The sequence below is a fragment of the Bacillus rossius genome, chromosome 7 (assembly GCF_032445375.1).
Source record: "Bacillus rossius redtenbacheri isolate Brsri chromosome 7, Brsri_v3, whole genome shotgun sequence".
NCBI lineage: Eukaryota > Metazoa > Arthropoda > Insecta > Phasmatodea > Bacillidae > Bacillus > Bacillus rossius.
Window position 1 is genome coordinate 67,812,525 of NC_086335.1, and position 27,695 is coordinate 67,840,219.

Sequence of the window (27,695 nt, forward strand, 5' to 3'; positions counted from 1 at the left end):
GGATAGGACGATGATAGGAAAAGTAGGGAACGAATGGGAGTGTTTCAAGTTTAATGTGCCTCGAAAAAGTCAAATCGATGGTTGTTCCAATCGAGTGGAAGAGAGATAGATGCGGCGCAAGCGTACAATGAGCGTAACTGGACACAGCGCAACGGGACAATGTGAGTAACGGGACACTTTTTCGTGCGTGCAGCCGGCGTTCGTCGATTTATTAGACGTTGTCACGTCAATAAAATAAAAAATGCATTAGGCCTTTGAAGTATACATTGGGGTTTCAACAGTTAAAGCCTAAAATGTAATGGTGTACCCAATTCTTCCAAATATTTCCAGCGATGAAGTCTAGTGAATATTGTTGTGGCGTCTTTGATATGTACAATCGTAGCAGTCGTGTTATATATATTCAAAGAAAATTTCAAAAATTAAAAAAAAATGTACACATGTGGTAATTCATGCATTTAAAAAAAAAAAAAACTTTGATATGGCAATGCTAAGTGAAAAAAAAAGTGCTCGTTTATTTTCTTTTACAACAGTGAACATGCGTCCTTTTCAGCACTTGCCAGTCATGTGTGCCAATATGAAAATATCTTGCCAACTGCATTTATAACAAAATCGAATGATGTCGAAGAGGTCTTGTGTAGTCACATCTTCAAGAAAACAGAGTTACGTTGGACTGTCGAGCAATGCACTGCAGAACGTCCCCGGATTTCTCGCATCCGATTTCGTACACACCTGAAACAATAAGGCCATCACTCGAAAGATTCATCAGAAAGCAGTAGTTACAAAACTGTTAGATTCCATTTGTATCGTTTCAGATTATTTCGGTTATTTAACATTAATGTGTAGGGGAACTCGGGCAAATATGAGTATATTAAGGAACAATCCGGAAAAAAAAACTTTATTTTAAAGTCGTTAAAGAATAAAATTAATACACCAAATAATACTTAAAATTGTTAACTTTCTTTCACCAAAAGTATTTTGGGCATACACATACCTTTGAATGACAATAAAACTCATTTGAAGAATAGCTGGAGCCTTGCATGTTACTTATAAAGCTAAAGCATACTAAAAAGCAGTGTTACCACCAGTCCTTGATGGTAAAAAAAAATCTCTTGCGATATCGTGGCCAAAGAGGTTAAAGTTGCTCATATTACCCGACCGCTCATATTTGCCAGTGTTACCCTACAGATAGGTAACATTTCCACACATTTCAGGTCTTTCCTTTGATTTATTTCGTTACACAACATTAATACCGCCTTCAAATCTTTAGTGTCTCAAGAATAAACTGAAACTGAACTCTGACTTGCGATCAGATATGTAATTTAGAAATACTCAAAAGTACGTTAGTAATTTGAGGAAATGATAACTGGTGACAATTTGTTTTGTTTCGACTGTAGCGAAAGTGTGTGTTGTGCTAAAAACCCACGTAGTTTGCTGTCAACCTACTGCAAGGCACATTGTTTTTGTTGTACATGCAGTGGTCGCTCCTGATAAATATTTGCCCACTCGTTGCTCAAATTGTCAGGCATGCGGTAGTTGTTCTACAATGACACCTAAACGGACACAGATCCAGTAGACGGATACGTAAACCTCTGAACAGAATATCCACACTGGCACGCATGTGGGCATTCTAGCGAGTAGCTACACTTAACCACACGTTTCTTGTGTTTCACTAACTTCGAGTAACTAAGCAAGATTTAACTTTATTAAAGTCCGTTAGAAATTCAATTACAAGAAGTGGCCCTACTTTTTTGTTCGTATTTTGGGTCATAACAAGTTAAGTTTGTAAACAAGTTCAGTTCACAAAGAATGAAAAAAATATTTTAATTAACATTCGTTACTTAATTTTCAATTATTTATGTTCATAGAAACCTACGTTGTATATTAAAGATGGGTGTAATGGGAAGCTTTATATAATATACATTCGGGTTCCTAAAATGGTGTATTATTTATTAATTGTACAAAATAAAAAAATTAATAACTTTTCTATTTCATTGTATCAAACGCAGTTAGGTTTATTTTAATCATTTGGCAAAATTTAATATTAAAAACAATATTTAAAAAAAAAAAATACAGTAGTACTACGTTTCTGGACACAAATCATACGTTGTGTTTGACCCTCCCGGTAGAATTCGCTGCCGGAGCAGACCGAAATTTAAAAATATTAATTGTAACGGCTTAAATAAAATAGAAAATAGAAAAAAAATACTTGAAAAAAAATACTAACCCCGGGATTTGAACCTTGTTTTCGACAAGAAATTTTATTACAATATTGCACTTATTGTAAAAACTTATCAAACAGTTAATACTAAAAAGTTTCCCGGTGGCTTTGTGAATGTGGTTCACGCTAACTGCCACGGAAAGCAGCACCGTGGTCGCATTCACTATATTCCTCCCACCAAATGCCGCACACCGAGAGCTAAGCTGTGACACACAGAAAACGGCTGCGGCACTCACTGTTCTTCTCGCAGTCGGTCAAGAGCCTGCGGAACATCTCTTCCTTCTCGGGAGTGTAGTCGGAGCCGCACCTGCGGTAGAAGACAGCATTCTGCTCGACGTCCGCCCTGCCCTCTTCTGTGATCTGCGAACAACCCGCAGTCTCGCTGCCTCGCCCGTGCCTGGGCGCCGGCACTCCCACACCCCTCTCTCCAGTACCCCACACCCCTCTCCATTACCCCACACCCCTCTCTCCATTACCCCACACCCCTCTCTCCATTACCCCACACCCCTCTCTCCATTACCCCACACCCCTCTCTCCATTACCCTACACCCCTCTCCATTACCCCACACCACTCTCTCCATTACCCCACACCCCTCTCTCCATTACCCCACACCCCTCTCTCCATTACCCCACACCCCTCTCCATTACCCCACACCACTCTCTCCATTACCCCACACCCCTCTCTCCATTACCCCACACCCCTCTCCATTACCCTACACCCCTCTCCATTACCCCACACCCCTCTCTCCATTACCCCACACCCCTCTCTCCATTACCCCACACCCCTCTCCATTACCCCACACCACTCTCTCCATTACCCCACACCCCTCTCTCCATTACCCCACACCCCTCTCCATTACCCCACACCCCTCTCCATTACCCCACACCCCTCTCTCCATTACCCCACACCCCTCTCCATTACCCCACACCCCTCTCTCCATTACCCCACACCCCTCTCTCCATTACCCCACACCCCTCTCCATTACCCCACACCACTCTCTCCATTACCCCACACCCCTCTCTCCATTACCCCACACCCCTCTCCATTACCCCACACCCCTCTCCATTACCCCACACCCCTCTCTCCATTACCCCACACCCCTCTCTCCATTACCCCACACCCCTCTCTCCATTACCCCACACCCCTCTCTCCATTACCCCACACCCCTCTCCATTACCCCACACCCCTCTCTCCATTACCCCACACCCCTCTCCATTACCCCACACCACTCTCTCCATTACCCCACACCCCTCTCTCCATTACCCCACACCCCTCTCTCCAGTACCCTACACCCCTCTCCATTACCCCACACCCCTCTCTCCATTACCCCACACCCCTCTCTCCATTACCCCACACCCCTCTCCATTACCCCACACCACTCTCTCCATTACCCCACACCCCTCTCTCCATTACCCCACACCCCTCTCTCCATTACCCCATACCGCTCTCCATTACCCCACACCGCTCTCTCCATTACCCCACACCCCTCTCTCCAGTACCCCACACCCCTCTCCATTACCCCACACCCCTCTCTCCATTACCCCACACCCCTCTCCATTACCCCACACCACTCTCTCCATTACCCCACACCCCTCTCTCCATTACCCCACACCCCTCTCTCCATTACCCCACACCCCTCTCTCCATTACCCTACACCCCTCTCCATTACCCCACACCACTCTCTCCATTACCCCAAACCGCTCTCTCCATTACCCCACACCGCTCTCCATTACCCCACACCGCTCTCCATTACCCCACACCGCTCTCTCCATTACCCCACACAACTCTCCATTACCCCACACCACTCTCTCCATTACCCTACACCCCTCTCCATTACCCCACACCACTTTCTCCATTAACCCACACCGCTCTCTCCATTACCCCACACCGCTCTCCATTACCCCACACCGCTCTCCATTACCCCACACCCCTCTCTCCATTACCCCACACCACTCTCTACATTACCCCACACCACTCTCCATTACCCCACAACCCGCTCTCCATTACCCCCCACCCCTCTCTCCATTACCCCACAACGCTCTCCATTACCCCACACCGCTCTCCATTACCCCACACCCCTCTATCCATTACCCCACACCGCTCTCTCCATTACCCCACACAACTCTCCATTACCCCACACCACTCTCTCCATTACCCTACACCCCTCTCCATTACCCCACACCACTCTCTCCATTAACCCACACCGCTCTCTCCATTACCCCACACCGCTCTCCATTACCCCACACCGCTCTCCATTACCCCACACCGCTCTCTCCATTACCCCACACAACTCTCCATTACCCCACACCGCTCTCTCCATTACCCTACACCCCTCTCCATTACCCCACACCACTCTCTCCATTAACCCACACCGCTCTCTCCATTACCCCACACCGCCTCTCCAGTACCCCACACCCCTCTCCATTACCCCACACCCCTCTCTCCATTACCCCACACCGCTCTCTACATTACCCCACAACCCGCTCTCCATTACCCCACACCCCTCTCTCCATTACCCCACAACGCTCTCCATTACCCCACAACGCTCTCCATTACCCCACACCCCTCTCTCCATTACCCCACACCGCTCTCTCCATTACCCCACACCCCTCTCTCCATTACCCCACACCGCTCTCTAAATTACCCCACACTTCTCTCTCCATTACCCCACACCCCTCTCTCCATTACCCCACACCCCTCTCTCCATTACCGCACACCCCTCTCTCCATTACCCCACACCGCTCTCACCATTACCCCACACCGCTCTCCATTACCCCACACCACTCTCTCCATTACCCCACACCACTCTCTCCATTACCCCACACCACTCTCCATTACCCCACAACCCGCTCTCCATTACCCCACACACCTCTCTCCATTACCCCACACCCCTCTCTCCATTACCCCACACCCCTCTCTCCATTACCCCACACCCCTCTCTCCATTACCCCACACCCCTCTCTCCATTACCCCACACCCCTCTCTCCATTACCCCACACCGCTCTCCATTACCCCACACCACTCTCTCCATTACCCCACACCCCTCTCTCCATTACCCCACACCGCTCTCCATTACCCCACACCGCTCTCCATTACCCCACACCACTCTCTCCATTACCCCACACCACTCTCTCCATCACCCCACACCGCTCTCCATTACCCCACACCACTCTCTCCATTACCCCACACCCCTCTCTCCATTACCCCACACCACTCTCTCCATTACCCCACACCGCTCTCCATTACACCACACCACTCTCTCCATTACCCCACACCCCTCTCTCCATTACCCCACACCGCTCTCCATTACCCCACACCACTCTCTCCATTACCCCACACCCCTCTCTCCATTACCCCACACCGCTCTCCATTACCCCACACCGCTCTCCATTACCCCACACCGCTCTCCATTACCCCACACCACTCTCTCCATTACCCCACACCACTCTCTCCATCACCCCACACCGCTCTCTCCATTACCCCACACCGCTCTCTCCATTACCCCACACCGCTCTCTCCATTACCCCACACCGCTCTCTCCATTACCCCACACCGCTCTCTCCATTACCCCACACCGCTCTCTCCATTACCCCACACCGCTCTCTCCAACACCCCACACCGCTCTCTCCATTACCCCACACCACTCTCCATTACCCCACACCACTCTCCATTACCCCACAACCCGCTCTCCATTACCCCACACCCCTCTCTCCATTACCCCACACCGCTCTCTCCATTACCCCACACCGCTCTCCATTACCCCACACCGCTCTCTCCATTACCCCACACCGCTCTCTCCATTACCCCACACCGCTCTCTCCATTACCCCACACCGCTCTCCATTACCCCACAACCCGCTCTCCATTACCCCACACCCCTCTCTCCATTACCCCACACCGCTCTCCATTACCCCACACCACTCTCCATTACCCCACACCGCTCTCCATTACCCCACACCGCTCTCCATTACCCCACACCGCTCTCCATTACCCCACACTGCTCTCTCCATGACCCCACACCCCTCTGCATTACCCCACACCCCTCTCCATTACCTCACACTCCCTCCATTACCCCACATCCCTCTCCATTACCCCACACCCCTCTCCATTACCCCACACCCCTCTCCATTACCCCACACCGCTCTCCATTACCCCACACCGCTCTCCATTACCCCACACTGCTCTCTACATGACCCCACACCCCTCTGCATTACCCCACACCGCTCTCCATTACCCCACACCCCTCTCCATTACCCCACACCCCTCTCTCCATTACCCCACACCCCTCTCTCCATTACCCCACACCGCTCTCTACATTACCCCACACCTCTCTCTACATTACCCCACACTTCTCTCCATTACCCCACACCCCTCTCCATTACCCCACACCCCTCACCATTATCTCACACCCCTCTCTCCATTACCCCACACCGCTCTCCATTATCTCATACCCCTCTCTCCATTACCCCACACTCCTCTCCATTATCTCAAACCGCTCTCCATTACCCCACACCCCTCTCCATTACCCCACACCCCTCTCCATTATCTCACACCCCTTTCTCCATTACCCCACACCGCTCTCCATTACCCCACACCTCTCTCCCTTACCTCACACCCGTCCATTACCCCCACACCACTACCCTAACCCAACACACCCCTCTCTTTACACACCCCTCTTCCTGTCCCACACCCCTCTCTCCATTATCTCACACCCCTCTCCATTATCTCACACCCCTCTCCTTACCTTACCCATTAAGTGCTGTTTCGGACTACATTTGGATTAATTACAACGAATGATGCGTAATAGTCAGCAAGTTATGCATTTTGCGCAGTCTTCTGTGTAATTTACTTGAGTGTAAATTATTTTAATATAAATAGTTACTAAAATAAATATAAAAATAATTATTTATACATACCCATCCGTATGTTCTCATTATACACCTCCAAGCGCACTGAAACATAAAATAAACAAAAAAATTAATAGTTTAGTAAATATGTTGGTTTAAAATGTTAAATTAAAAAAAATGGCATTCATGGCACTTCACAGGGGAAAACTATCTTCAAGACTTGTAGACTTTTAAGGTTTTAAAACCATTAACACATATTAAACTTAAAGGAAACCTCAATAAAGTGAGTGTGGTTACTTAGTTTGACTGACCAAGACGAGTTCCAAGGTCGCCATAGCCTCGCTTCTTCTCGGGGATGTTCGCGAACACTCGGCTCTGAAGCTCCGCCCACAACCCTCGACGCCTGTCCGTGATTGGTGGGCTGGTCGTGAGCGGGTCGGTACATTTTCTTGGCCGAATGATCATACAAAAACCTTGTTTCTGCATTTTGGTATTTCAAAATGTACAAACATGCGAATTACCTATTTTACAAAATGAACCAAAAAAATATTTTACTCAACAATATAAATAATGCCTTTGATTATAGGTTTTGATTTTCTACAAGCCAGCCTTTTATTTTATTTAACAGACGATTCTTACTCCAATGATTAATATTCACTTGGTAACGAACTAAAGTATTGAACTCAGTCGAGAGTGTCCACGAGTGTTAACACTATCAGGATGTTGATAACGTACCCCGCATTCCAGTGTCATCTTGTTTGGTTGTCGTGGGTGGCACTCGATCACTGGAATCAGAAATACCAAGTTTGAACCCCAAAAATAGTCTTTAAAACTCTCACGATCTGAGAACTTCTGGAAACAAAATGTTGTAAATAGCTTGAGTTCCGAAATACTATACATGCATGCATACAAAACGTCTTTGATTTGGTAACAATGGCGCAACAATTACGTTCACTATTTCGGAATATTATGAAAGTGTGCCATTGACAGCCTTAAACAAAAGGTCCTTGAATCTCAACTAGCGATGAAAAGGATATCCGAATTCTTTTGATTCTATCACAACCTGGTTTATCAATAGGGGGATATTTTTTTCGGCAGTCAGTTGTTTACATATACTAATTTTTCACACATTACTTGAAAGTGCAAAAATTAATAGTCGCCTGAAATCAAATCATTTGACAGTAATAGATAAGTATGAAAGCAGTTTTTTTTTTTTTTTTTTTTTTACTAAAGGTAGCGCTGCAAACCCCTTACACCAAAAGTATACATGGAAGGAAGCGAGCCACACGTTCTTTCAAGAAAGGATGCAAAGCAAATCTGTAGGATCCTTTCAGATATTCGGAAGGTGAACAAATATCCTTTATACTGAGGTATTCGGAAAGAACAATTATTGTAGTCTAAGTGATGTGAACACGAGTCAATTGTCCTTCGAAAGTGCATCGAAATAATACTCGGAATTAGCCTACAACTTAAACATATCTCGTGGATAGCTTCACTTAATCGTGATACAACTACATGAATACACGCAGTTACACAGGGATACTATTTCCAAAACCCTCCCTAACTGAAATGAGCTAAATCTGTGTTTCAAATGGCACAGTTTGTTTACTTTAAGTAAAAAAAAAATAGTTATCATTTTTCACATGCATAACATACGACTCATTCCGCAATATTGTATATAGTTTTATTTTTCATACTTTTTTTCAATGTTAGGTGTGATTTATAGCGGGTTTTTCCAAATTGTTTGTTTGAAAAGTGACTTTGCACAGCGATTTCTCTGTCACGGGAATTCGCTGAAGCACTTACCGGTGTCTGTGAGTGGTTTGTCGCCCCTGCACGAGTCTATGACCTCGAAGAAACTGTCGCAGTCTGTGATGTCGATGTCACCCTGAAACACACGACACAGCGCATCAAACACTTGTGTTCTCGCTGGAGCGACTAGGCCTGTTCCCCCCGCGGGGACGCACCACAGCGCCGAAATACCACAACGCCGAACGTACAATAACGCCGAATGCCAAATTGACTACAACGCCGACAGCTAGAAAACTGCTGTACTCTTGCGCCGCTCATTATACATGCCCCTCCTTGTGGGTACGCCACTGCCGCGCGATGCCCGTTGCCATGGAGACGCAGAAGGCGGCATTAACAATGCAAAATCCTGTTCTAATGCAGACAAAGTACCCACTGTTGCCTGGTTTTAACCACCCATGGGATCTAATTTTCGGAAAATGTCATCCTACGTAACATAAGGAACATTACTGTGAAGTTTCAAGTCTGTAAAATATATATACTTGAAAAAAAAAAAAGGAAATAAAAGAACATTTTAAACACAGAGAGAGGAAAAAAAACAATAGTTTAGGTTTGCGATTTAAAGTGATACACAGTATTTAAATACTAATTGAACTCTTATGAGGGTACTGATTGCATCGTTGTTAATATCACACGGGTGTTTTTTTACTTGTATGGGAAAATTAAGAATGATAAGGCATCTATTGCGTGGCAACAATGTTAATAGGCAATAGGAAATAAACTTCTAGCGCCTGCGGCATTGTCAACACACACTTCGTACGTGACTGCATGTTGTATCTAAACCCCTCTAACGCATTTGATTCTAAATTGGACTTTTAGCAAGGATCCCTAATGTTATTGATAATATAATACAGCCTATAGCCTTCCTCGATAAATGTACTATCCAACACTGAAAGAATTTTTCAAATCGGACCAGTGGTTCCTGAGATTAGCATGTTCAAACAAACAAACAATCTCTTCAGCTTTATAATATTAGTATAGATTGTATTACAGATACAGACATAGCACCCGATCTGCCAATGGGAACCGCGTGTCCCAGAGACACTGCGCTTGAGCACGCTTACATAAATCTAATAAATAACTTATCATCTAACACATAACAATAACAGCTACAGAAATGTTACTAGAGAAAACGTAAATTAGAAAAAAAAAACTAGTGCACTTCACCTTACCAGAACTTCTCGAATAACACGATGTGTGCAAAAGTGCGGCAAGACATTGTTAAAAACACGTGATAAATAACACTGGAGTGACGTAATGAAAACCAGTCAATAGCACTAATAGGGAGAAAGTAAGGACATTAAAGTAAGTAAAGACAAAAGTAAGGACATTAAAGTCCGCTAGGTGAGTCACTTAGTCTGTAAGTGAAGGTGAGTAGTCGAGGCGTCGTAGGCAGCAATGGCCCCGATGAGCAGGTCCAGGGTGGGGTAAGGGGTAGGTTTATGATGTTAATATAACTACTTGGTGACTGATTACTTAGTAAAACATATTTCAACAATTTTTTTCCTAATCTAACTTAATACTAAGGGTGTGTGGGAGGGGTCTATGTAGGAAGGACGCTAGGTACGTCTCAGGCCGAAGTCTATTCGCTCTAATCATGCAGGTTGTTAGCCATGCAGGGGAGATAGCATGCATCGTGTGCTAGAAGGGTATTGGCCAGCCATGACTATCTCCCCTCACTGACTATTATAGACTAAAGCTAGATAAGTTTGGCCCAGGTACATTTTATTAATAATATATTACTGAATTATACAAACTGCGTTTTAAGCAATTATATATTCAAAAAAATTTCGTTTATTATATTCCTATAATATTATAATATTATAATATTATTTCATATTAGGAAGGCCTGTATCCTTTATTTTTTTTCAACTAAAATAAAATAAAATAAATTACGTTTATTAGGAAATTAATGTCCATGAACTCTCATAGGTTTTAAAATATAGATGTTTACAGTTGAACAACTATCCTTTAACACTTTATGTTATAGTTTATAATTATTTAACGTGTCATGGGCCCTTGTAAATAAATCTATTTGGCACGGGCTGCTCATTTCGGGTGACCAAAAAAAAAAACTTTGGATTTGAACCTCTGACCCAAGTTATTTTTCGCCAGTAGTTTCGGGCCCACCCAACAGATAGCGCCACGAATGGTGTCAGTTTCAAAGTACACGAGTCGCCCTCCTCGCTGTGTGGACTACCTACCAGCGCGCACACAGGCCCGTGTGCCAAACCTATCCAACAGGACACACACCCCCGCCGTCGATTCAAATGATTCTACACCGGTGCGGGGTGCGCCTGGATTGCAATGCGCTTAGCGAAGTTGTGGAAACTCAGTTGCTGCCCCGGATGGCAACGTGCGGGGGACGCACAACAACGCCGAAATACATTAATGCCGAAAAATGTGTCATTGCAGGACTGCCACAAAGGTTAGGTTAGGTAAGGTTAGGTAAGGTTAGGCTAGGTTATGCTAGCCTAGGTGAGGTTAGGTTGTGGTATTTCGGCGTTAAGATACATTTAAGAAACACACACATTCATTCAGTTGTTTTTCATTTTACTCATGTGCCCCCCCCCCCTTCCCCGCAGCAACATTTTTCGGCGTTACTGTATTTCGGCGTTGTAGTACACAGCAGTTTTCTAGCTGTCGGCGTTGAGGTCAATTTGGCATTCGGCGTTATTGTACGTTCGGCGTTGTGGTAACGACCCCATCGTGCGCTCATTGGCGTAGCTGTGTTCATAAAGTTGGGGGGGGACAAATAATGATTTTGATGTTATGTAAACCCATTCCCCTCTTACTATGACGGGGGGTCCGGGGGTCCTCCACCGGAAAATTTTGATTTTAAAAGTGCATAAATAGCGCTTTTTAAGCAGTTTTTGTATCTAACCATTGGATACATCGATGTTAAAATTATTATTGTTTCCTTAAGATAAAATTTGATGAGTGAAGAAATTACAAATGAAGTTGGGCAGAATAATATTATAAAATACAAATATGACGGTCTAGAAAGTTGGGGGGGACAGTCCCCCCTGTCCCCCCGGGCGTGCGCTGTGTACTCACGACGACGACGGACGCCAGCAGCAGGACGAGCAGCGAGGCGGGTGACACTTCCATCGCTGCCACGACTGCTCTGAGGCCGTGCGCGCTGCAGTGTCATGCGCTCCCCGGGGCGCCCCGGCCACGCCCCTTCTCCTGCGCCAATCAGCGTCCGTGCATCGGCGAGGCTACAGGCGGTGCCGATACCGGAGGCGGGGCCGCAACAATCAAACTAACGAGTTTCGAAAAAAAAACACAATTACGTACTTAAGCTGAACAAAAGAAGTGAAATCAACACCAATTTTTCGATTATTTTTTTCTAAACACGTTTCTACGCCTGCCTTTTCCTTTCATGAACATACACGCAAATATACCGTGCTTAATAAATGACCAACCAGTAAACACGGGCAAGTGCCTCTTCATGCATTGCAACTTGATGTTAAAATAACACGAGCCATGTTGGAGAATGACCTCAAATGACGCCCGGTTTATTTATTTATTTTTTTTTTTTTACAAAATGGAAATTAGTATCAGAACTTGTTTATGATTTTTATTTAATTTTTTTACAACTTCGACTACAATTCATTAAATTAAACAGGAAATTTAGCACTCACAAAATCAAGCTTGTGTGTGAGTGCATAGTCATTTTAATCTACTTGCGGTATTTTGACTAAAGTAAACATTTTTAAAATAGTAAAAATTGACAAATAAATAAATAAAAAGAAACTTAAGTAATATAAAATTAGTTTTTATGAAGTTGACAGTTAAAAAGAACTATTAATTTACATACGAAATAAGGTATAAATTTATTACTGAAAAATAAAAACTTTAATAATACAAAAAAGTAAAAAAAAAAACATAATTCAGGAAAAATGTTTAAGTACGTAAGTTGCAACAGCATGTAAAACCTACTTAGTTATTAAATAAATTTCTTCACTAGTTAAATTATTTAACCAAAGATGGACACATAATATTGTAGCCTATAACAATAGCAAAATATTAGTGTGTAACATTGCAGCATAAACATTATTTTTATTTTTTATTTTTGCAAATGCATGGTTTACACAAGTTTGTAAGAAAAGGGTTAAGCGTGTGTATTTGTATATACTATATGCCAAGCCGTGTTTAGCAAGAAATTTCAAATATATTTCTGTATATTATCGTAAACGGTCGTGCATACATTTCTATTAATGTATCCAACTAGCATTAACCGCGCGGGGTTATGACCTGTCAACGCAATCCCTAACGAATTCGGGAACTCGAGAAGGCCAGCAGGAGATCTGTCACTTCTAAGAGCTGCTGTTTTGCTAACGTGAGCGATGTAGTCCGTAGGTAGTTGAGTAGGTACAGCTAACTCAGCCCGCTTGGTCAGTTTTCAGTTAGAATTGTAACATCAAATGTCGCTCTAATATCTGACAAGAAGACCAAGAACTGTCTGATGATTTTGCTTATACATACTTCTATTATTTAAATACATCAGGACATTGAAACCGTTTTCTGTAAATGTTCCATCTGATTCAGAACAGTCAAGAACGTCCAATGTGAAAATGTTGTAAAAATTCATTCGTAAGATAAATTGGAAACTTAAAGATTTAATTAAAAACTCCTTAAGGCGCCAAATTTTCAAGATCTGACGGACGTCTGATTTTTGTGGCTGGTTTCCCCTCTTTTTTTTTTTTGCAAATATTTTCGCGTCGCATACCCACACAAACTTGAATATCTTCTCTCTTGCCACTTTTTTTTTTTATTTCCCAGAGAAGAGATTTATTGTGGTGCGCGTTTGTGCGTGTGTGTAGCTTCATACACGCCTTGATTTGTTTGTGCGTTGTAACAATAGCCTCCAGACACGATCTGCGCTCAACAAAGCAATTAGGCCAAGTTCATATTATCATAAATCAGCACACTAATGAACACACATCCGGAAAATAACTGTTGTGTTCTACCGGAAGAGGATGGATGTAGTTAAGTCAAGTCACGCGACCATGATTTTGGATCCTAAACCGAATGGTCAAAATATTCCTGGGCTTCGGGTCCTGACGGGTCTATGCGTATAGAAGAGCTCGTTACCACTATAAACACTTAGCAAGATATAGACGGTAATATAAAAGAAAAACACTAATTTATATTCTACCGTAATAAACTAAAAATATAGGTATTCTAAACCTTTCTGTCCATTCGTCCATTGAAGTGGGCAAGTTATATCTCAATATGCATGGGGTTTATCAAACCTTGAATGTGAGAGTTTATGTGTAGGTACCTACATTCTGGTGCAAAACATACTTTACTGTTATGAAATAAATAAATTTTATTTTACTTTCATTTATTATTATAAAATAATTATACATTAATGTTTTAACTGTAGTTTAAATTAATTTCACAAAAAAATATCCCAAAAATAATTTAGTTACAGAAAAAAAAATATTAAAATTTTTGAATATCTTAGGAATTGACAAAGTTTGGCTGAAAGGGTAAAACCAATTCTTCGAAACCTTAGACTAGCTTCAAATACGCATTCATTGTAATCGTATACTACATAAGCTGCTACAAAACTTTGGTTTTTATATACAACTAGATGATGCGCCTGTGCATTGCTACTGAAGTCTACAAGCAGAACACTATTGCACTGCTCTTTATAAGCATGAAGGGTGCGAAATATCTTGTGTTATTATTGTTCTATGACCTACGATGAACATTTGCTAGATATTTAACCCTTTTGTATTTAAATACATCAGTTAACAACTGAGTGGTTTTTGGATTTCGTTGTTTTACTATATAATTTTATACCTGAAAGTACTTACACTGTTTTGACAGAACTCAGTTTTTTATTCAAAGATATAAAATATATTATTGCACCTTCTTCCAGGAACATCGTGGTAGTTATTAGACTGGGTTCACAATTGAAAAAATAACAGAAACAGTAACAGTAGGTCGTGTGCATAGGATATGAACGCCATGTTTCCTAACCTAACGATTCACAATAGCAGAAAGTTGGTCGTGTGCATGGGAGCCAGGTCGTGCGCACAGGAGCGAAATGAATATATTTTATTTCGGTCGCGTACGCATGGCACAACAGCCAATGAGAGAAGAGCAGGGTGCTTTTTTTGGCGGGACTAGAAATATGTTTATATTTATTAATCATATTGTGGTAAGAAAATGTCGAGATAATAAAAGTATTATCGTTATTTTGAAAGTTAATATGTTTATTTACTAACACTGAACAGATGTCGCATAGTTCGCGAAATTTCATTGGCTGAAATTAACAGTAAGAATTCAATTGTGAACCGATTTCGCAGTTCGCACAGGTCGTGTGCACAGGTCGTGTGCATGGCTTGTTATGCACTCGCTTATTTTTTTTAATTGTGAACCCAGCCAACCAATCTCAGAAATTGGTGTTTAAATTCCACCATCTTCTTAATATATACATTAAAACTTGCATATAAACTTTGGGCAGAATTAGTCATTATGCTTAATATAAAGCGATTTTATCAAACTCTCATTCAATACTGAAACAAAATATAATAAAGATAACTAACTTTGACAGGAGCACACACTGTAAGAGGACGATATTTTATGAACAAGTTTAATGATTGCAATTGGCTGCCGTTGTAGTGAAGAGTTCGAGAAGAATACTTACTTAAGTACATTTTTTTTATCTTTGATTAAAAAATATTTTCAAGATTATTTATATGTACCTATTGTAAACATACATTTTCGAAGACCTTCCAGATAGTGATAAAGGAGTAGTTGGAGCAATGGGATTTTCTAGGATATATTCAGATTTATATTTTGAGTGTTCAGCAAGAGGTGGCTATTTTAGTGAAGGATAAGTAAATTTATTTTCTTTGATATAGTTTTTAAAAATAATTACTGGGTGAAATATATATGTACACATTAAAGCTGGTGTTAACATAGAATGCTCATGCAATGTATTCTATAACTCACACTGTGTGAGGCCTCCTCCCTGCTCCAGCTGTGCTAGCAGTAGTGACCTGCGCACTCTGGACACCAGCAGACAGCGTGTTCGCCCTCCACAGACAAGATGGCGGCTTGGGGCAGCTCGCAGTTCGCTGGTTTGTCTGGAGGAGGCATAGTGATGAGAGTGTGTTCCCCCAGCATGCACACCATGAGCCCACCGAGTGAGTGAAGAAGTCTGGATTCACAGCGTGCTGTGCTAACACGAGTCTACCTTGCATATTGGTATCTATTCTTAAAACTAATAGAAATAAAAATATTTTCGCAGCATTAATTGTTAAAAATTAAATACATCACCCTGACGACAGCAGTCGGTGCTTCAACAGGCTGGCACATTGCCATTTCTCCTGAGGCGTGTGTAGGAGGAGTGCACAACCAGAAGTCCAGAACGAGTGCAATGCAGAGCAAGTGTGACACCACGAACGAGCGCCGCCACCAGTGGTCCGATAGTCGCCCCACAAGGCTATCGATCAGGGTTATGTGTTCTTTTATTTATATGTAAATAAAACATACTTATTATAAAATATTCAATATTTAAATTTCTATCAATAAACAAATAAACATTGTTCAATGTGCTACTACATTTTCAAACATGGCCTAGCTAGACTACTGTTCTCTCCACACTTAGTGTGCAAAAACGAACCCTAGCAGCCCAGTGGCCAATAGGGACTAGTCCAGTATGTCATCACCCTACGGTGGGGCCATACATATTCGCGCACTGCAGAGACCTCACTATATCTGGCTTCACTAAGGTAGCTACAATAGTTTAATTTATTTTAATATTTTCATCAGCTCCGCAGCTGATACCAATTCGCCTGTCTTTAGCACACCATCCATGTAACTTATTTATCTATTCGTCACCAGAGGATGTTTCGCATTTTGCATAATTATTTCGCAGTCTGGTCACGATGTGTGGCCCGGGCCTCATGTAATACAGACTCTACTGCGAGGCATTCAAGGTTAGCTAGCACAGAGCTGTCTATGGGCAAAATTTGCAAATTTAACTTTAAAGACTTTTAATTCGCACAATAACTTTCATGGTGCGCTAAGAATAGCACCCATGTGGCACATCTGCTTCAGGGACCCTCCGTCCGGACATACCAGTAACAGCAGTAATCGTCATGTCTCTTTACACCAGACGTTCAGTAGCTAGGCCATTCTTTGTAATTTTGTTTTACATTCTTAATTTTCACTCTTTAAGGGTGGTATTCCAGGACTTTCAGGTAAGGTGGCGAATAAGGACTACCTTATTGGAATACAACTGGAACCTAACTCGCAGAACCATAATCCAGAACATGTCCAAAATAAATCCCTGTTACATAACGAAAAGGAAACCATTTTAATAAACTGTGCCCTACACGAGGCTAGAAACTGATTTCTAAGCATTCTAGCAGCCTGACTTGTCCCGGGCTTCTGAGAGGGGCACAGGGAGGAGCGAGAGCGGTCCCCGAGCAGGGGTCGCTGCCCAAGAGCAGGGAGTGGTAGGAGCGGTCCCCCAGAGAGGTCGCTGCCTACCAGAGGAGGAGGGAAGGAGGAGGAGCGGTCCTGCAGAGAGGTCGCTGCCTACCAGAGAAGGAAGGAAGGAGGAGGAGCGGTCCTCCAGAGAGGTCGCTGCCTAAAACAATACTGCTCAAGTATTCAGTCACTTTTATTGGTCCAGAAATACTGGGAAGAGCTTTCTGCCTGGCTTAGCTCAGCCAGGGTAAATATACAAAATATGTACATATTCAGTAGGGAGGGCACATCTGTACCCTTCCTGTGCATACATATTCGACTTACAAAACTCTTTACATTCACTTGTATCATTAACAGTTTCTTGTCACAACACCATATATTTACATATTTGCCCTGAGTTAGACGGGGCAGGTAGACAAAGTCACCTTACTTTACATTCCCCTTTGTCTGCCATCTAGGGGCGGGTGGCGAACTAAATGTCCTGCCCATAGAGTGTGTAGGAGGGGTGGCGCACTTGGGGCTTGTGCTATCATACCAGCCGAGGCCAAAATGGTGGACATGACAATTCGCCCCCCTCCCTCTGTGGCCTTGGCTGGGATCGTTGCACATGCCAGGAGTCAGCACGCTGGGCTTCAGTCCCAGGGCTGGCTCCTCTACACTGGCCACTACACTTCGCGGAGGTTAGTCGGTAGCGGGCTGGGCTGCCCAGCCGTTCCCATGGTCGTAGGGTCCTGGAGGTAGTTGTCCTGGTGGAGAGGGGCTAGTAGGTTCCTGGGGTTCGGGGTTTTTGGACAGATCTGTTTTCCGTCTCCATGGCTGCAGGTGAATCCTGTTCTGGGGAAACCATATTCCTCGGTCTGGAAAAGGCTCTTTCTTCCAGTGGCATCTTGCCTTTGAGAGGGTGCCGCTCAGCGGCTGTCTCCATGACTGCATGGTCGATTTCCCCTTTGGGGTTCCTCCTTTCTGGCACCACTGAAAACCACTGCCCGAGTTATTTTGGCTTAGCTTGGTTGTGGCAGAGCGAAGGGAAGGAATTTCTTGAGGTCTCTGGTCCCCTTGCGTCAACACAACCATAGGTTGGTCTCTGTGTTGTTCAGTGCAGATTCCAGGATTAGGGTTAACCCCACTTTGATTAGGGACATTCAGGTCACCCATTCCTTTGGTGCCCCAGTCAAGAGTCCGGCGGGACGTTCGTCCAAAGTGTATAGTTTGATCTTCAAAGTCCAATATCGCCTGCTGCTGCGTGAGCCAATCTTGGCCCAGCACAAGTTCTTCTCGAAGGTCCTTTGCGACTAGACATGGGATCTCCATCTCCACATCGGCTATGCAGCATTGTACCACAGCATTGCCCAGTAAGGTCATGGTGGATCCCTGGGTGGCAAGCTGTGCCATTTGGGGTTGGGAATTAATAGGGGTCCCTATTATCTGCACAACACTCTCGCGCACATAATTAGTGGTGGCGGCTGAGTCGATAAGAGCCTGAATGGGCTGTGAGTCCAGTTGCACCTTGACTCTTGGCAGTTCTTGTTGTGGGTGGTGCTGTACGCACATAAGGCTCGGGGTCGGTCTACCTTCGAGCCGAGCTTGGGAGTTGAGGTCTTCTACCTTCGGTGTAGGGGTAGGGCTCGTTGGCACCACTCTTTCCCTCCAGGGGTCTACTGTGTTGAGGCTGTTCCTTTCAGACTGTTTGCAGCGGAGCACTGGGCAGTCTTGGTGAAAGTGTTGTTCAGGGCAGTGCCAACACTTCGGCAACCTTTTGTTGGGGGTAGCATATTCTTGTACCAGGGTTGGTGGTGAACAAGGTTTACTTGTTACAGTGCCCCTAGTTTCGAGACAATCTCGCTGCACGGCAGTGGCTCGAACCATAAGTTCGGATAAATTCTCGGGAGGCGGATGCCGTAGAAATGGCCGTAGGTTGGGCCGCACCAGCTCCAACAAGGTAGGAAGAAATTCATTTGGGTCTCTCCCTGGGTGTAGCCTCTTATAAAGTTTCCTTTTCTGTAGTAAGAAACTTTCGACATCCTCTCCTTCCTTTTGTTTGGTACCATATAATTGGGCAGTAAGCTTTGCCAGTCTTGATTGGTTTCCAAAATGGTTCAGGAAGCCCCCTGTGAACTCTTCCCAGGTGTCATACAGCCCTTCATGGTTATTCCACCATCTAGAGGCTTCCCCAAGTAGTAATGGACCTATCTGGTCCACCCATTCGGTGGGGTGGATTGCATGTGCCCGTAGGGCTTGCTCCCATTGGAGGACAGATTGCACAGGGTCCTCATGATCCTGCCCTCTAAAGGGCCGAGGTACACTTGCAGATCCTGTACTTGAAGGTAAAGTGGGATTCACTCTACACTGGGCGCAGGTAAACGACATCCCAGCAAGGTCCAGTGGTGTATCTTCCCAGCCTAGACAGGCGAGATGGTAGTCGCGATGGCAGGCCTGGCAGGTGACGAGGACTAGGGCTGTCTCCGGGCAGTTTGGCGCGAAGCAGCGCCGGGGAGCTGAAACTGTTGGCTTCTTCTCTACCAGAAGTTGTCTGCAGGGCTGGCATATGTGGATATATGCCTGTTCACTGACTTGTTCCACGATACCAAGGCATTGTAGGTGAAACTGGGCATTGCAGCATACACAGGGAATGCTGGGTCCATCCGGTGCACTGCAGCGAGGTGCGGCACAGGTTCCAGAAGACATCCTTCAGTTGGGTTGGGCGCCACCAGGTGTTTTCTGCACTCCTGGAAGTGGATGTGGCTCCGGCTGTGCTGATAGCTCTCGTAGAGGCAGGGCGTGGTCCTCAGGTTATCCAAGCTGACTGGCACCACGTTGGGTGCCAAATTGACTTGTCCTGGGCTTCTGAGAGGGGCACAGGGAGGAGCGAGAGCGGTCCCCGAGCAGGGGTCGCTGCCCGAGAGCAGGGAGTGGTAGGAGCGGTCCCCCAGAGAGGTCACTGCCTACCAGAGGAGGAGGGAAGGAGGAGGAGCGGTCCTGCAGAGAGGTCGCTGCCTACCAGAGAAGGAAGGAAGGAGGAGGAGCGGTCCTCCAGAGAGGTCGCTGCCTAAAACAATACTGCTCAAGTATTCAGTCACTTTTATTGGCCCAGAAATACTGGGAAGAGCTTTCTGCCTGGCTTAGCTCAGCCAGGGTAAATATACAAAATATGTACATATTCAGTAGGGAGGGCACATCTGTACCCTTCCTGTGCATACATATTCGACTTACAAAACTCTTTACATTCACTTGTATCATTAACAGTTTCTTGTCACAACACCATATATTTACATATTTGCCCTGAGTTAGACGGGGCAGGTAGACAAAGTCACCTTACTTTACATTCCCCTTTGTCTGCCATCTAGGGGCGGGTGGCGAACTAAATGTCCTGCCCATAGAGTGTGTAGGAGGGGTGGCGCACTTGGGGCTTGTGCTATCATACCAGCCGAGGCCAAAATGGTGGACATGACAAGCCGTTTGGCAACCATCGATACACTTGTTATCCCAAATATTTTAAAGATGGCAGCACTATCGCTTGATTTAAATTGTGTAATTTTTATTTTATCAAGTACTTTTGAAGTTGCGATGATTTGTTTTTATGACCATTAAAGTGTACAAAATGTATTCCAGAATAGGTTCGCCAATATAAAAATTAATCTGGGAGACTAAAACGCTTGGTACGTCCCCCGATGATCATAAAAATTACTATAATACGAGTTAATGGTGCCAGATGCGATTCAGCCATTTGGACGAAATCAACGAAAACGTGAGCTCTGTGCATGCACATAATTTCGGTAACAGAACGGAAACAGAAAGTAGGTACACCAAAATCGGTTGCTAAAAATTAAGGGACTGGCCGTGTCCGATTGTGCACTAGGAATATGATTCGCAAAAATACTACAGGTGTAGCATATTCACAACCTAGACTCTTATTTCTATGTCTTGGAATTCTGAACTTAACTCACCTTAATACTAACACAAATTCGAAGGCAGGTGCACTTTGCTTAGTTACGGTAATATTGGCAACCCTTTTCAACTGCACATTTCTGTTTGCATCATAGTTTGCCCGTATTTTTCGGCTGTTTGTAAACTGTGGTATTGACACTGGGAAGAACCGCGTGAATGGAAAATAAATATTAAAGTAGACGATGGATTCAGATTCGGACGATTATCAGTGTCATTTAAAACCTCAGCTTATATCTTCGAAGACTACGAATACCCCGATTGTAGAGATCTCAAACACAGAAGTCAATTCAGGTAAGAGTAATTGTACGATATTTGGTAATATGTTTTCACATTTTTCATCAAATTTTAATTATTTTTCTTTATTTTACATTATTGACTTGATTTTAAGTATGTAAATTTTGTAATTTTCCTGAACTTCAAAGCACTTCTTATCGTTTTCATAATCTAATCGGTGTAACAAAACTCCATTTTGGACAGTGTATTTAATTGATAAATTTTACAGTAATTTAAATGTCCCAACATAACCTAATTCACCCTTCATTTTAGTTACGATCACTTAAACCTGCAACATCTAGTCTTTTCGGAAGAATTTATAGTATTTGTTAAAAACATAAATAGATTTGACTACATAATAATCGCACAAAAAAAAAACTATTTCAGAAAAAGTATAAACTGTAAGCATGGCTAGCACAAACTTTGTTTGTTTAGAAAAAATACGTAAGTCACCATGAATGCTTTAAATATGGTAAAAAAATATGTATCATGCAAAGTTACATAATTGCTTTGAAATTCATTATGTAGTGTAACATTATCCACAACAACAACTTTCGCAATCATCAAAATTATAAAATAACTCTTATTTTTCTAAACACAACAAAAATTTAACACTGTTTTATTATTTTCAATTTAATCAATAAAAATGTCTAGTAGTTGGTACTTGTTACATAAACTTCATGTTCCATTTTGAATGTCAGTAAAAATTACATATTATTCATACAGAATTTACAAAACTGCAATTGTAATGAGAGATCATAAACAATCTGCCCAAATAATAATCCTTCACAGGTAAAAAAAAAAAAAAACACTGGTAATACTTAAGTGATCCTTTTGGTAAAATCACTATTAATTCTAGATGCTGATAAAATTTATTTCATTTATTTCTTTTGATTCCAATCAGAAAATACTATCAACATTCATTAAATTATATCTCAATTGGTCTGAATTTGTCAGTGGCAAATATGATCTAGCAGATAGCTGGGAAGAGTTGGCATGTTTCGCATTCCTCGGTTATCGCTTGCTCAAACAGCGAGGGAAAGGGCATATGTGCACATGTTTGCTTTGAGGAATCATGGTAGGTAATACTTGGAAGTAACGACTTCTGGGAAATGCAAAAAATAACTAAAGTGAAAAAAATGGTTATGTTAGGTCAGCTACGGTAATAATACACAAAATAGATATTTTATATTTTTGCGTTAAAATAAGTGTAAAAATATTTAAATTCTAAGATTTTACGTATTATTAATATAGTTGATCTAACCTTACCAACCTTTCATGTTAGTTATTATTTGATTTATTTCCTGGAAGCTACTATTCTAACGCTAAAACTACAATGGTGTGAAGGGCACGATACACTGGACGGGAATATTTTTTCTAACAGTCACATTGACACAGCCATAATGTCAGCGCATCATTAATTTTTTATGCAACAGACTTTACGATTAGTAATATTTTCTATTTCCATCGCATTAAAAATGAACTTCAAAATTTTGTTTTCGAAAGATGGTTAAACTAGTGCGTTGGTAATACTATTACTATTTGCATATTTTTTTAAAGTTTTTATTTACAAAATACTTTTTTGTGAAAATCTCTGCAGTGTGATTTTGCCAAAGGAATTCTAGTTTTTAATTAAAGATGTTTCTCACAAACAATTCTAAAAAAGAAAAATCTGACCAAGCATTGATGGCTTATCACACGGGTGAGCAATGCACATTCACAATAATTCTGTATCGTGCTGTCGTATAGCGTCATATGCATTGTGCTATTGTGATTCTAGCGTATGGTATTACCGGAATAACTGTCAGATGTAATTCATAATTAGGGATGCATTGTAGTTCTGTGATTACAAAAAGAACAATGATAATTAAATTATGAAACCATTAGAGTTGGCTAATTCATTTTTTTGTCACGACTTACATTTGTTGGATTTTCCTGTTAACTTATCACAATAGCTGTCTTGCATTTTTTTTTTTAGTCAAAAATGTTTGTACCATATATTTACTAAATGTTATTTTTGAACTGTATCAGGTCATTGCAATTGGTGATAATTAAAAATATTGAGTGATACAGCTATTAGATAATTTTTAGTAAATATTTCCTGAAAAATTTTGAGATGGATCATTATACTTAAAAGTGCTATTGTGATAAATTTACAGGAAAAACCTTTTAATGAATGAGCTTTAAATGTAAGTGAATATTTATCTTAGTAATTGTTTGTAGCATGTCCCACCATCACGGTGTGTGTCTTCATTTCCTCTGGCCCTGTGTACCCATCACTCATCATGCTCTCTGACTCTCGCACCTCTGTCTCGAGGTACGGGGCTCGTACTCCAGCATTATTCTGTTACCAGTGTGGAATACTCCTTCTCCTTCTCCTTCACCTGTCAGCCCGACCCCGCTGAGGGACCCTCCCTAGCAGTCCCACTGCCGCGCCGTGTGCCCCACGCTCCCAACTCCCGTCAGCTCATCCCTGATGCTTCAGCGAAGACACTCTCGTCCCCTGCCCCTTCCAGCGATACTCCTTCCTCGCTCCAGCCGGTCCAGATCCCCTTGCAGGCGCCTCCCTTCCCACTTCATCTGCCCAAGCTGTTGGTCGTGATCGTGAACTTTCCTGACGTCGCTACTGCCCCGGTCTCGGACCTTTCTTTCCTCGCCCTGACCTCCTGTCGCTTCTACCCTCTGGTCCACCTTCCTCATCAGTGAATCATGTGGCACTTTGTCCAGTGCTTAAAGTAAATAGGCTGATTATTTTTAAGAACACGACCAAAAATTAATTTAGGATATTCAGTTCAATTCAAGTAATTCTTTAAATACTCATAAATATTCATAAATTAACTGATAAACTGCCTACCGTACATTGAGTTCATGAATTAGGCTTGTTTTGTGCAAACCTGAACGCATCAAGCTTTATTCAAACTTAGGTTTTTGAAAAATGGTTTACTGCATGCTTATTTGAATGCTTGAACTGGCTTGATGTATGCAGATAGGTTAGCTTGAATCAAGCATTTTTTTTTTTGCTATGTGGATGGTGTTTTGCTGCATTTCATACACATTGTACACAAAAATATTTTTTGTAGAATTAATTTTGATACGACGTTTTAATTTGTGCTGTACATACTTATTTTATTTATCTAATTTTAGTGCTTGCTAATGGACTTTGTATGAATTTTTAAAATAAATTTAAATGGTGGTGTTATCTTAACATAGTTTCAGTTTTTTGACTTAAGCTGCTGTAATTTTTACAGGCAAACATGAGTTTGGCTGCTTGGATAATCGTACTTCCACTGCAACGCAACTAATGTACACAGCAGCTGTAAATGATACATCTGGAAGTCCCATGAAAAAAATAGTTAGAAAGAGACGTAAAAAAAAAGTTGATTCCAATAAAATAAATGTAGACTGTAATGAAAGTGAAAACAGTTTAAACTACAGCAGCCAATTTGTTATTGGGGCAGATAGTAAAGAAAATATATCTGACTATTCCAAATGCAGTAGTGACAGTGTTAAAAGAACAAGTAGTCAAGACATTGAAGTAGGTATTTTCAGTTTGATCAATCAAACTATTCAGGTAGACTGTCTAGAAGATATTTCTGTCACAGTTAGCACGACAGACTGCCAGGAAACAGAAGCTGATGTTCCCAAAGTAAGTTTTGGGAATGTTAATGGGATAGACTGCCAAGAAAACCAGCCAGATTGTCCTAATCATGGTGACAATCTCAGCAAATCAGATTGCCAGGAAGTAAGTTTTGAGGATGTTAATGGGATAAACAGGAAAGATAATTGGCCTGATGGTTCGAGACATAGTGACAGCAGTGTTGACTCTCAAGACCGTGAAGCAAGTAGTCACTGTCAAGAGAAACAGACTAGTATCCTCAAATGGAGTAGTGACAACGGAAGAACTGAAAACTGTAACGAAAATCATGCTGATAGTCAGACTACAATTACTGGGGATGTTTTTGCTCTAAATTTCTACCTAGAAAATGATGCGGTCAGGACGTTTCCAGTGGAGAGGGTGAATTGTTTTGTCACACTTGACGACGTGGAGGAATGTTTGTCTCCTAACCAGGCCGGGTGTACGACCCCCGCCCGGCCGGGAAGTGACGTCCGGACAGAACGCTCGGTGCGGGTTGAATTGCGGAAGGTGGACCAGGCTGTTCAGACGGATGCTCCGGAAGTGGAGTCCCTTGTCGTCGCTGCCGTGAAGTGTGTTAATGCAAGCACGCAGACTGAGGACTCGCGGTCCAGCGGAGCAGAGGCTGCGGGAAACGTCTGCACGCGCTCACGGACTGAGCGGCATGGACTGCAAGCTTGCAGATGTCTTGGGCGGGGGACCCCGGCAGATGCTGGTGACAGGACGGTGTGTTTTGAACTGGAGACGAGAGGCGTGGAAGAAAGTGCTGCAGGTAGTTTGGAACACGCGAGCAGTCGAACGAACACGGTGCGAGGTACCAGCGCTGAGCGGCAGCACGGAGCACTAGCCCCCCGCCCAGCGGTGCAACTCGCGGACGGCTCGTCTGATAGTCGTGCGGCGCGTGGCGACGGGCATAGCTGCGGCACCGCGGACTCCAGACTCCAGCCGGCTGGTGCATCATTCAGTTTCCAGTTGCAGTGTGCGCCAGACACGACTGGTGTGTCACAATCGTGGTTAGATGGCCTGATTGTATGTCTCATGGTACCTATCATTGCGAGATTTATGTATTTTGGGATGTGTGGCATTTTTAACTTATTTTATCTCCTCTTGTTTTACATACTGCGTGTTTTACTTTCCTAAGGCTATGTGTAAACATGACTTGGACACTTGTTGGAATCTACAGTGAATCAATTAGAAACTGGCACTTGACAGATTGTTGAAAAGGGCACCTGCGAAGTGTTATGGTCCCTCGTTCAGCCACGCGGGTGGTTTCGAGTCATTCTAGAAGTTGTTATTGACGATGCGTTGCAAATTCAGTCAGACTCTGTTACGACAGACAAGGTTTGAACACTTTCAGGTGATTGTTACCAGTGAAATGTTCAGTGGCAAACAAGGAAAGTAAGAGACTGAATTGCATTATTTTATACAATAAATAAAAATTTTAATTGCAGTATGTATTCATAATATAGAGTATTGTTTTGTTTTCCATGGAAAAAAAGTTTTTAGGAAGGTAAAAAGGTATATTTACATTTTATTAATACTATGAAAATGTACAATAATTAATGGAAATATTAGTCTATGTAATGGGTGTCTGTTCTGTAGATGAAGTCAAGTGGTTAGCAATTGGATAGGTTTGTTTTTAAATTTTAATTTTGTTTTATTCATTTAGCACCATATTGTGTTTAAACTTGAGACTGTGTGTTATATTACACTTATAAAGACTGCAATTAAGATAGGGTATATTTTATTAATTCTTAGTGTATAACTAACCAACGTTGCAGGTATTAGGTATGTAATAATAAGGCTGTAATATACAATATTATATTTTGCATAAGTTAAAATATTTTATGAAATAAAAATTAGCTATTGGTAAACTATATTTAATTTTCTAATTATTTCTATTTCATTTTTTTTTTAAACTTATATCACAGCCCTTTTTTTTTTGGCATCACAGTAGCCTAGTGTTGTGTTCACACTCCATCGACAAAGTATTTAGCTTGTCACTTCAAACTGCGGCACTAGACATTATTAACAATCTGGGTGAGCAGAAGATAAAAGTATCTCCCTTAAAACTACAGATTAGGTAGGCCTACTTATCAAAATATGATTAAGGGTTGTGCTACATTTTAGTTCACTGAGACAAGATACAAAAATGTATTGCTGTCATTTGTATCTCGCTGAGAAGATTGATTGCTGTATCATGAGTTGAAAAAGTGTTGTGTAATGAATACCAGTATGTATTTTGGTTCTTTTCTTATACTTTGTTGACTAGCCCATGTAATTGTGCTTATTACATACATTTTGCATTGCAAAGATGATACCTAGAATCAATAGACTTCGTTTTTTTTCATTTGTTATTTAAACTTTATGAATAATTGCAGAGACAAAATAAAATTAAAGTCTAAGTGACTTAACGTGCCTTTGGGTAAGCACATGGCCGTAGGAAGAGTAAAAATTCTGAAAATTCAAATGATTTTCCATAGAGTACTTGAAATTTCTTGGTGTGTAT

The 27,695-nt window shown here is 42.5% G+C and overlaps 2 protein-coding genes across 2 annotated transcripts; one reads left to right on the forward strand and one right to left on the reverse strand.

The window, feature by feature from the left end:
- Nucleotides 1–459: 459 nt before the first annotated feature.
- Nucleotides 460–12,019, reverse strand: LOC134534477 (uncharacterized). Its single transcript, XM_063372955.1, has 6 exons — nucleotides 11,932–12,019; nucleotides 8,872–8,953; nucleotides 7,801–7,850; nucleotides 7,135–7,170; nucleotides 2,455–2,578; nucleotides 460–729 (listed from the first exon to the last, which is right to left on the reverse strand). The coding sequence occupies exons 1-6, from the start codon at nucleotides 11,983–11,985 to the stop codon at nucleotides 647–649; spliced, it is 429 nt and encodes a 142-aa protein (XP_063229025.1). The 5' UTR covers nucleotides 11,986–12,019; the 3' UTR covers nucleotides 460–646.
- A 9,318-nt stretch (nucleotides 12,020–21,337) lies between these two features.
- On the forward strand, nucleotides 21,338–27,065 carry LOC134534272 (uncharacterized). Its single transcript, XM_063372573.1, has 2 exons — nucleotides 21,338–21,570; nucleotides 24,801–27,065. The coding sequence occupies exons 1-2, from the start codon at nucleotides 21,462–21,464 to the stop codon at nucleotides 26,324–26,326; spliced, it is 1,635 nt and encodes a 544-aa protein (XP_063228643.1). The 5' UTR covers nucleotides 21,338–21,461; the 3' UTR covers nucleotides 26,327–27,065.
- Nucleotides 27,066–27,695: the final 630 nt, after the last annotated feature.

Bases quoted from the DNA above. Each gene is read 5' to 3' on its own strand.
- LOC134534272 (XM_063372573.1), top strand. From the start codon at position 21,462: ATGGATTCAGATTCGGACGATTATCAGTGTCATTTAAAACCTCAGCTT. The intron at 21,571-24,800 runs GTAAGAGTAATT...TAATTTTTACAG, and splicing joins AAACACAGAAGTCAATTCAG to GCAAACATGAGTTTGGCTGC.
- LOC134534477 (XM_063372955.1), bottom strand. From the start codon at position 11,985: ATGGAAGTGTCACCCGCCTCGCTGCTCGTCCTGCTGCTGGCGTCCGTC. The intron at 2,579-7,134 runs GTATGTATAAAT...GGTTGTTCGCAG, and splicing joins TAATGAGAACATACGGATGG to ATCACAGAAGAGGGCAGGGC. The intron at 730-2,454 runs GTGAGTGCCGCA...TTATTGTTTCAG, and splicing joins GACCGACTGCGAGAAGAACA to GTGTGTACGAAATCGGATGC.